The sequence below is a fragment of the Ovis canadensis genome, chromosome 3 (genome assembly GCF_042477335.2).
Source record: "Ovis canadensis isolate MfBH-ARS-UI-01 breed Bighorn chromosome 3, ARS-UI_OviCan_v2, whole genome shotgun sequence".
In the NCBI taxonomy this organism is placed as follows: domain Eukaryota; kingdom Metazoa; phylum Chordata; class Mammalia; order Artiodactyla; family Bovidae; genus Ovis; species Ovis canadensis.
The window spans coordinates 95,479,469-95,490,517 of NC_091247.1; the positions used below are offsets into that span (position 1 = coordinate 95,479,469).

The 11,049-nt window shown below is 58.9% G+C and overlaps 1 protein-coding gene across 1 annotated transcript; it reads right to left on the bottom strand.

The window, feature by feature from the left end:
• Positions 1-1,550: 1,550 nt before the first annotated feature.
• FBXO41 (F-box protein 41) lies at positions 1,551-10,748 on the bottom strand. Its single transcript, XM_069580505.1, has 12 exons — positions 9,813-10,748; positions 8,185-8,410; positions 7,629-7,702; positions 7,012-7,370; positions 6,072-6,313; positions 5,720-5,835; positions 5,445-5,597; positions 5,172-5,267; positions 3,511-3,629; positions 3,197-3,355; positions 1,808-1,923; positions 1,551-1,683 (listed from the first exon to the last, which is right to left on the bottom strand). The coding sequence occupies exons 1-12, from the start codon at positions 10,682-10,684 to the stop codon at positions 1,624-1,626; spliced, it is 2,592 nt and encodes an 863-aa protein (XP_069436606.1). The 5' UTR covers positions 10,685-10,748; the 3' UTR covers positions 1,551-1,623.
• Positions 10,749-11,049: the final 301 nt, after the last annotated feature.

Here is an 11,049-nt window from a genome sequence, read left to right on the forward strand (position 1 = left end):
AGGAGAGCTGGATACACTTCTGAGCCTGTGAGGGTCCCAGCTCTGGAGGCCTTTTGCAAGGAAACCCAGGGTGGGTCTTGATGTCCTGATGCCAGGTTGCGGCAGAAAAGTTGGATTCCCGGAAAGGACTGGGAAACTAGAGGAGCCTGGCCCCAGCCAGAACCTAATGTTTAGGGCTGAGAGCCCATCTTATAGCAAGAGAGAAGGAAACCCTAAGATGGATCCAGACTAATGTTTGAAAGAACTTTCCAAATGGAGGTTGGCAGGACCCACAGCCTTTGTGCCACTGTGGGAGGGCTAAGAGGAAGAACTTGGAGACCTGAGTCTTAACAGCCATAGTGCCAGGACCTGACCCTTTGGGAACCATGCAAGGGTCAGTGAGAGCCTCCATTTGCACTCTAAGCCAGTGATCCTGGTTCAGGCCCCAGCGCTGCCCCAGGCAGAACACCCCCCAACATAGCCCCCAGCCCATGGACCAGTGGAGACTGAAGCGGGGGACAAGTCTGATGTTGGGGCTCCTTCTGGGCCCCAAAGGTGTGGCTCCCCACCAAGGCCACATCTTCCAGCAAGGTAGCCGGACAAGGAAGCAAACTAAACCACCCCCCTTCCGGCCTCCTCCAGGCCCCAGCAGAGGGCAGCCAAGTGATTCCCTCTCACATGACCTTGGGGACCCAAAGGCCATCAGATTCCTGTCCAAGCACCCAGATTAGAAGTATACTCCTTGAGGACAGGAACCGCTTCTCACTGCTGACAGCATTTCCCAGAGCTGGGACCTGGCCCCTCCAGAGGCTCAGGATTGGTGAAGGTATAGAAACATGCGCCTCATAGCTCTGAATTTAGTTCTGGTGTGTCATGGGATATGTGGTGGCTGGGAGGAGTCTTGTCTTTTCTACAGTAGTAAAAACTCGAAGTTTTCTCACCCTGGCAATATCCACCCTTGGGAGGCGTGGCCTGGATGTCTCAGGGAGAAGTTCTGAATAGATGTCTTGCCCTTCCAAGCCGACCCCACTACCTCACTGAACCCCCTACTTCCCACTCTCAGCTGACCACATCCCCAAGATCCCTAGGCTTATCCCTGGAGAATACGGACCCAGAGCCCTGGCAGGCTGCCTGAAGGGGATGCCCCGCAGAAGGCTGGGACTGAGCAGGGGGAAGAGAAGAGCCTCTGCGCCAAGTCTGAGCTGTCTGTTGGAGCAACCCCTCTGGTCTGGGGCCTGACAGAGGCTCCCGACCAGGAGGCTGGGCCTCACAAAGGGGAGGCCGGCCCCAACAGCCTGAGCAGCCAAGGAGCCACTGGTGGTTACTGCAGATCCTCAGGGCGATGACACCAAGTGCTGGTGGAGACTCAGCTCTTCGCTGGCTGTGCCTAGAGGGCTGCTCCAGATGGGGGTGGGGTGGAGGTGGGGGACAGCTGTCCAAGCCCCTGCCCTGGAGAGGAAGCGCTTAGGGTCAGGCCTGCGTCCCACTGTCCCAGCAGGAGGACAGGAGACTGACAACCCCTCTCCCAGAAACCAGGGATAACACCAAGCCTCCAAAAGTCTAGTCCAGATCAGGATTCCTCTGGAGGTCCAAAGAGCGCGGCTGGTGTGGGGCTGGCAGGGGCCCTGCCGCCCCCAACCCGGGTTAGCAGCCTTCCACCTTGATGTGCAGGATCTTAGAGAAGCCGGGCCTCCGCCGTAGGGCCTGTGGACCAAACCTGAGTTAGTTCCCGTTGGGGCAGACAGGCGGAGCCCTCCCTTCAAACACCCAGGTCACCAGTCCCAGCCGCGGGGTGCCCTGGGGGTCTTGATCAGAGCCAGCTGCTCACCTGGAGCTTTGTTATCATGTCCTCAAACAGCTTCTGGGCCTCAGGACTGCTAGGCTCTTTGAAATAATCGGCAATCCCAATCTGAACCACAATGGACTTGAGGTTCCGGCAGATGCCTAGGAAAAGGTAAGTGAGGTGGGGCCCATGCCTGACCTGGGCAAGAGACCTGTCTTCTCTTATCAATTAATGAAATCAGAACACGCTGAGAGGCAGCTGTGTGCTAGGCACTGGGAGCAGACCCATGCTGCCCCCGGCTCCCCTGGGCAAGGAGAGAAAGAGCGTGAGGTCCCAGAGCACAGGCCGTGGTGGACTCTGGGAGGATGAGTGGATGATAGCCAGCTGTGCAGGGGTTCCAGCAACTTCGCTGGCAGAGGGGACCGTTGTGCTATGGTCTGGGTATGTGGAGATGAATTACAGGAACAGAGAAGCTGAGGTGCAGCTGCTGAGTCTCGGCCAGCCAGAGCACTGGAGGAGTGGAGGCAGGGGGCAGGTTAGTTGGGAGCAGAGGGCTTAAGGGACTGGATGTTGCCATGAAGTCAGGGCAGGAGAAGCAAGAAGGTCAGGAGGCTGAGAGGATCTAGAAGTTAAGATTTTGGAGGCCAAGCAGTTAGTTCTGATGGTCAGCCCAGGGCAGGGCCATGAGATTGAAGGGGAGGGAAGAAGAAGATTCTGGCGATGATAAGAAAGTCAAGGAACCTGCAGTGCTCAGGATATGGGGTCCTGCCAGGGGCCAAATGGTCCCCGATGAGGGACTCACTTGGGTGTGTGCAGCTCAAGCTGGGCACCTGCATCCTTAATGAAGGTGGAGGAATCATAGGGAGGGAGTGGGGGCTGGAGGGAGGTAGGGGCCAGCAGAGGCGTGCTGAAGGCTTCACCCTGAGAATTGTCCTGGGGGGCTAATACACATTATCTCATTAACCTTCCTGCCCATTCAGCTTAGAATTCCACTTAAAAGATGGGGATACAGACTCAAGAGAAGTATAGTGACCTGCCCAAAGTCACACAGCTAATAAGCAGTAAAGACAGAATGCACACATAGGTCAGTAAGCTCCAGAACCCATGTGTTCAGCCCTTGCCCTTGGCTGGAGGCTCACATGGGGGTAGATGGTAGATGATACTGAACAGCCCATGTCTCCAGCATGGAAAGAGCACAAGCAACACATGTCCATTTGGCTGAACTAAACCATTCAGGTCAGATGCTGGCAGGCCTTCAATGCCACCCTGGCCTCAGAAGGCACCGGTGGCAAAGCCAGGGCTAGAACCCTGGTCAACCTGACCCCAGTGTTGGCGTTTGCTGACCAGGAGCAAGAGGGAGTTGGCTATGCTACCTGCTGACAAGACGTGGTAAGAGTTGACAGTGGCACCCCACCCCTGTTCCCCATCACTCACTGTTGAAATGCAGCAGGGCCTTGGGGGTTACAGGGGTGGCTGTGAGCACCAGCATCTCCAGGCCCTTCAGGCCTTCCCGGCAGACCTCAGCCGCCACCTCCTGGGTGATCTCCGACACGTGGTCCAACTCCAGCACCTGCAGCCGCATGCAGTTTCTCGCTAGGAAGAAGGAAGGAGAGGGGAGGGCCTGCTGACAAACACCCAGGTCACTTCCTGCCGCCACCCACACCACTGCCTGAGCCCCGCTAGGATTTCAGTGATGCACCCACGCCTGCTTCCCATCACCCCCACGCCAGTCCCACGGAGAGACTCACCGAGTGATGCCAGGCCCTGCACCCCACAGCCGGCACCCCCGACCCCCAGAGCCCGGAGGTGGGGCCAACAGCGACCGATCATCTGTAGGCAGCGGTTACTGAATCGCATGGGCTGCTGGCTGGAGAATGGGGTGGAGGGAGGGTCGTCAGGGAGCCCCTGGCTGCATGCTATCCTAAGCCCGCTCCTCGGTCAGGACCCGCCCCACAAGGCGAGGGCCCCACCAACCACCCAACTGTTCAAGTCAGAAACCTGGGATCTTCCCTGACTCTTCCTCCTTCACTTCCCGCCAAGACCTGCAGATTCTGATTCCTCAACAACTCTTCAATCCACAGCTCAGACCACAATCAACATTCACCTGATTATGCAACTAGTCTCCCTGCCAGTTCATCCAGCGGCTGCCCAGAGTCACTCACTCCCACGTTTTCTCAGTCATTCAACAAAATGCTTCTCAAGTCCTGCCATGACTAAGAACAACAGAGCTGGGCCAGAATTCACCTGCAGTGTGGGAGACCTGGGTTCGATCTGTGGGTTGGGAAGACCCCCTGGAGAAGGGAACGGCTACCCACTCCAGTATTCTGGCCTGGAGAATTCCATGGACTGTATAGTCAGTCCATGGGGTCGCAAAGAGTCGGACATGACTGAGCGACTTTCACTCGCTCACTAGGGATATAGTGGTGACATATAGACATGGACCCTGCCTCCAAGAGGCACACAGTGTAGGGGAAGACAGAGAACATTACCGGTCTGATGTAATCCCATTTGTTAAGATCTATAGTCCCCCAGTGGCTTCCCAGTGCTTTCCTGATAAAATGCAAAAACCTAAATCTCTTAGGCAAGACCTGACCTTGGCCCAGCCTTCCTTTCCACACTTACTGCTTGTTGGGCCCTGCCCACCACTCACAGCAAACCTGCTACTTCTCTGAACACTTCATCACTTAACAACCCCCAGCTGCTGCCACACACTCAGTACCAGGGGCACGGAAATGGACATTCACAGCCTCTGCCCCAAGAAACATGAGTCTGGTGTAAACTGAAACATTGAGAAATTATTGTAAAATTGACTAGATAGGGGCTAGGACCAGGCGCAAGAGGAATGGAGACAGGGGAGCATTGACAAATCCTGAGTGTTAGTGATGGGATACTGGGGACCCGTGAGGCGGTGTCATGAAGAGAGAGTCTTGCAGGGCACGAGCAGGGAGTGAAAAAGCCTGGTAGTTTGAGAATTCCAAGTAGAGCGATGAATGATCTCATACTCTGGATTCTCTGAAAACCAGCTCTTTTGTGTATTATACACTGACCTCCCTAACTGCCTTTCACGTGTCAAAGCTGGCTATCTCAGGCCAGCGTTTCTGAACACTCTGTGGGCTCTGCAGCCTTTAGGCACACATCTCAGCTGAGCCAGCTACAGGCTTAATAAGATCCACAGATCCTTGATACCACTTTTACTGTGCAGTTGAGAAACTAAGGCATGACCGGGTAGCCCAAAGTTACACTGCCCGCAAGCCAGGCCATGATCCCGCGTCTGGTTCTGAAGCCTAAAGACAGACTGATGAATGTGAATCTCTCACCCCAAACAGCACATGGAAGGGGCCCACATCTGCTGGGTCCTCACCCCCACACCGGGCCCAGCCCTGCCCATCCCCACCGCAGCCTCGCTCACCAGGGGTGAAGTGGCGCCACCTGGAGGGAGACGATCTCTCTGCAGCCTGCGCCCAGGGCCCAGATGACCTCATGGCCCACTGGGTCTGTGGCACTTCTGTTGAAAAGACAAAAGCTGGGGCCACCCACTCTGGAGGCCTCTGCTCCTTTCCTTTGGGTCGCAGAGCTCTTGGGTCCTTCTGCCCCAGAGCCCTGGGGGGAGGGGGAAGGTATGCGTATGCAGAGCTCAGGGATCCCTCTGGCCGATCCCTCGCCCCCAGCAGTGGGGACCCACCTGTAGGTGACGGCCTGCAGGGCGCGGCAGTAGCAGCTAGCCAGCCACAGCGAACGGTCAGTGAGGATGTTGGGGCAGTGGGAGATGCGCAGGATCAACAGGTTTCCCCCCGCTGCCTTCAGCAGAGACTCCAGGCCTGCCTCCAAGCAGCCCCTGGGGACAGCCAAGAAGTCAGGGCACTGTCTGCAGCCAGATCCTCCTCTGGGAAGCACCCTGACATCACTCTGGGTCCGCAGCCCAGGAGCGGTCCCCCCACCCCCACCGCATGGCCTCACCGGGTACTCCGGGCATACTCCTCTTTGCTCTCCTTCTTGCCCCGCTGCCGAGGCTTCAGGTTCTGCAGTGTCAGCGAGTGGGCCTGGGTGCACCACTGAGCCAGCATTGCCAGGAACTGCAGGGAGAGAGGAGTTACCTGGGCATAATGGGATGTGAGTCCAGTTGGCAGGAGATGGACCAGCCCCAGGATGGGAGGCCTCAGGAGAACATGTCGGGGAGCCAGGTTAAAGCTGGGGTGTGGTAAGGGTTGCAAGGACCAGCCAGACCTTGCAGGGCTAGACTCTGCCAGGGAAAAGATAGGGTCACAGCAAAGGTGACTGGGAGAGCAGGACGGCAGAGACGGACAGGCACCTTGGAACAGACGCGGGCGTTCTCAAGCAGCACCCGGGTCCAGACGGCAGGGTGGCGGGCCACGAAGCGCCAGTCCCGGCAGACCTCGGCGGCGTGTAGCAGAGTGCGCGTGTCCAGGTAGGTGAAGATGCAGAACAGGGCAGCTCGCATCTTGAGGATCTCGGGGCTGATGACCTCATTGGAGCGGGAGGGGCTTCCCCTCTCAGCTCGCCGACCCCGCCCACTGCCTCCCTCCGGGCGGGCTGCCAAATACCACAGGGTCAGAGGTCAGTGGGGGGGTATACAGGTGGGGAGCTGGGGTAGGGCAGGAACTGCAGGAGGAATGGGCATGACAGAACCATGCTGGGGGACCAGAAACTGGGGAGGAGGGACAAAGGGCCTCTGCTTCCCCCTCTTTTGCATTATCCCCCTCTCTAATTTTGCAAATTAGGAAAAGGTGGCCCTTCCTCAAGTGAACTTTCTTTTTAAGGTCTTATATCATGACACTGTCCAAAGTCATCCCCTAGAGGAGGCAACTGAGTCAAGATTGGAGGAGGGAAAGGGTTTGGATAGAAGCAGTGCATCTGTGAACAGAAGGCAGGTGAGGTTGCCCAGAGCAGTCACCAGGCACAGCCGTGCACCCTGACCTGGGCTTTCTGCCCCCGGACCCACCCACAGACGCATGTGGCCTTGTATGGATATGGGAGAGGGCTTGCCCCACTGGCCCCCGGCTTCACTTTGAACTCCCAACTCCTCTCCTGTGAATGTCACGTGAATGGATCCCCGTGTCCCAGCAGCTCCTGCCCTAAGCCTGCAGGGCCCTGCACATGTGGGAAGTCTGGGGCAAGGGGAGAGGCAGTGCAGGAGCCCAGGAGATTTACTGCCTCAGCCTTGTGTCCCCTGAGAGCGGTCAGCACCACGGAAAACCCGGTCTCTCAGTACCCACCCCCTCGGGACTCACCAGAGAGCCGGCAGCTGCTCACCGGCCCAGCCATAGCAGGCCCAGGGCGGGGGACATCCGAGGGGCCCTCAGCCTCTGACTCGGTGGTTCTGGAGCCCACGTCGGAGACGTCACCTTCCTCCCCTTCCGTGCTGTGTCGACGGGGTCTGCGCTGCCAGTTCTGGATGGCCTGGCGCCGCAGTCCAGAGCTGCGAGGGGGCTGGCCCCGCTCCGAGCCGCCGTTGGCAGCCTGCACCCTCGTGCCTAAGCCCCCGGGGCCGCTGTCCTCGGGGGCCCCCTCTTCTGGCCGGGGCAGCTCCAGACTGTCACTGTCATAACAACCTGAGCTCTGAGATGCAGCTGGGATGCGACTGGAGGCCCTGGGGTGGGGGGTGGACCAGACGGTGAGGAGCAAGGGGTCCTAGGCCTGCCCAAACTCTCCATACCACCTACCACTGGCCAAGGGCAATCCACCCACCCTACTGTCCAAGAGTCCTCTCTGAGTGTGGAAAGGCAGACAGAGGTGACCCAAGGAGGATGGGGGCGGAGGAGAAGCCAAGCCCCAGAAGGGCCAGCAGAGCAGTGGATCTTTCTAGGGGACGGTGGGCTGTGCAGGACGGGCCAGGCCCGTGGCTTACCCTGTGCTGGGAGAGGAGCCATGCCGGGACACTGCATACGTGCTAGGCATGGCTGGGCCCGCGTGGTGTTCTCGCTGTGGGCCCCCAGAGAGGGAAGGAAAGGCAGGAGGCAGAGGGGGCCAGAGGATGAGAAGGAGTGGGAGAAACAGGGTATAAGATGGAGATAAGAGATGGGGGAGAAAAGAGAGAAAAAGAAAAACAGTTGGGAGAGATGGACAAGTAGACAGACAGACAGCCCAGAGAAGCAGGCTCACCAGCCCCCTCCCTGTACCCACCACACACCCCAGACCCCGGCTTGTGGCTCCTGGGCTCTCATTTGCAGAGATGGGCAGAGGGGAGCCCCTGCCTGAGGGCTGGGGTTGCTGGATGGTATCTCACTACAGCCTCAGGGAGGGGCTCCCCTATTCCTGGACCCCTGCTTCAGGACTGCAGTCTGCTCATGGGGAAGAGCCAAAGAAGGAAGCACGGAGTATCAGAGGGAGATTCAGTCATGTGTGAGGCGAGGTGGTAGGGGTCAGCTGGGCAGGCAAAGGAGGGAAGGCAGGTGGGCACTCACCGTCCTGCCTGAGGCCCGGGTACTGGGCCCAGCACCAGCTCCCCCACCTCCGCGGCCCAGGCTGGCACTGGGCGTGCTGCCACAGCTGCTGCTGATGACCTGCAGCTGCCGCTCGGCCCGGTCGGCCCGCTCGAGGAGCTCCTCGATGAACTGCTGCAGCCTCAGCTTGGCGCTGGCCTCCCGCGCCGCCGTCTCCTTCAGGAACTGGTCGATCTGCACCACCTCCCTGGGCCCAGAGCAGTCTCTTACCCGAGTGCCCTGGCCTGGCTGCCCACCCACCCGCTGGAGGAAACCCTGAGCAGTAGGGAAAGACAAGGGCACAGCTGGCCACAGTGTCTGCTCGTGGTCACGTGGGTACATGCAGAGCACACCCAGGAACACTGCCCACACAACAGCGCATACAGAAATGCAGGCATACACCCCTAGTCATACGTTCACACCCCACCAACCCAGACCCAAGCACACAAGCAGACACCCCTGCTCCCCACAGAAGTACTCACAGGCATGTTCAGTCACACACAGCCACCTCCTCCCTCCAGAAGCCCACACATAGCCCAGTAGCCAGCTCCACACACTCATGTACACATATTCATATAACGTTCATCCACAGGCACGCACAGGCTGAGGCACAGTCCTACCAACACATTCAAACACACACACACACACACATTTTCAGAAACGCTCTCAGATGCAGAAAAGCACACTTATGGTTGCACCAACCTCCAGGAGTTGCACACACAGCATACTTAAAAGAGTCATGTGAGTATTTACTCTCACAAGCATTCATAGTCACTCATGCATCCATTCAACATGTATGGGCACCTTCTAGGTGCCAGGCACCGTTCTAGGTGTTGGGGCTACAGCAGTGAACAAAGCAGAAAAAAAATCCCTGCCCCCATGGGGCTTATCACGATAGGGACAAATAACATCTACGTTTGAAGACCAGAGGAATGAGGAGAAGCCCAGCAAAGGCTGAGAGGAAGCCAATAGAGAGAGATGGAAATTCCAGGAGAGTATCTTTAGAAGCCAAGTTAAAAGATTTGTTTCAAGGATCAGCTGTGTCAAATGGCTGCCAAGGGGCCAAATAAGAGGATGAGTTGGGCTTCGTAACATGATGAAGGTCATTGATGACATGGAGGATAAAGATGTTGGTGGATGCCTGATCAGAGTGGGCTCAAGAGAGAAAGTGGGGAAAGAAATCGAAGACAAGTAGAAACAATATTTTCAAGTTTTTCTCTGAGGAGGAGAGAAAAGAATGATACAATAGATAGGAAAAAACCTGAGGAGGGAAAGGAGAGAATTGAGCCTTGTCTTTGGGTTGGCAGAAGAGAAGAGTCTGATGTCACAATCAGGAAACAGCCTTGTCAAGGAGCAAAGAGATGGCCGAGAAAGACATTCACACACATGAACGCGGTCACACTGCAATGGTCTCAGAGTCCTAAACTCACACCTTCATGCCACTCATGGCCCCACGCGCACCACCATTACATGCCAGCGGCCACAGTGCCCGCGTAATTCGGCCGCACACACAGCCACACTCACGATGGTGGCGGGAACACAGTGATGCCATCACCGACTCTGGCACATTCGCGGACACACCCACCCACTGGGCCCTGTGGGCCACTCACTGCTGCTTGCGGCTCAGCTCCTGTTCTTTGTGCACCAGGTCCTGCTTGAGCGAGGCCAGCAGCTCCACACTCACGTCCACCTGGCGCGAGAGCTCGGAGGCGCGCTCCTCCAGCTCCTCTTTCTCACGCCCCAGCCGCGCGCTCTCCTGCCGCGCAGTCTCCAGCTCCGCCGCCTTTCGCTCCAGCTCGGCCTGCAGCCGGCCCACCTGGCCTGCGATCTTCTGCTCCACCTCCTCGCTCAGCCGCTCCAGCCGTCGGTCCACCTCCAGCTTCTCCAGCGCCCGGATCTTGAGGCGGGCCAGGCCCTCTTCGTAAGCCACGTCGGCGGGCGAGGGAGACGCGGGCGAGGCGGACGCGGGCCCGGGGCAGGGGCCGGGGCCAGGCCCGGGCGGCGGCGTCGAGCACGCCGAGGAGGCCACGGACTTGCGGGCGAACAGCTCCCCCAGCGGGATCTCGATCTCGCGGAGCGCGTAGCGCGCGGCGGGCACGAGGCCCGGCTCCGCCAGCTCCTCGCAAGGCAGGCCGGCCGGCACCAGGTCGCCGGGAAAGTGGGCGAGGGGCGCGTGGTGGTGATGGTGGTGCAGCAGGTGTGGCGCGGCGGACGACTGCCCGACTGCCTGCTCCTTGCCCTGAAAGGACGTGCTCTCGAAGACCTCGCGCCGGGCGCCCGGCACGGCCAGCAGGGCGGCGGGCTCGGGCGCCAGCGGGAAGGCCGCCGCGGCGCCGTCGCAGATGCTGTTGGTCTTGGAGAGAATGTAGAGCGTCTCGTACGTGTGGCTGTACTCCAGGTGCGCGCGCAGCGACGACAGGCTCCGGAAGCGCTTGTGCTCCCCGCAGCGCGGGCAGCGGTAGGGCAGGTCCAGCGAGGCCATGGCCCCGCTGCCCCCGTGGCGCCCGGGCTCCACCGCGGCTGCCCTGGAGGTCAGCCGGGCGCGCTCATGGGGGGACGCGGGCGAGCCCCCCTGAGGGGTCAGGCAGGCTCAGGGCGCTGGCAGCCAGGGGCAAGGAGGCTAGAAGAGAGGGGAGCAAGCCTTAGGAAGGGGGTATCCCTCCCCATCTCCAGCCTGTATCCGCCACCCTTGACGAAACTGACTTCCCCGGAAAACACGTGCTCACAAGAGAGGGGCAAGGAGACCAGTGGCCAGACCTCCCAGAGGAGACTGGCCTGCTCCAGGACCTGCGTGAGGGCTGTGCATGTATGAGAGTGAGAAAGAATGAGAATTCTCTAAGGGGGCGG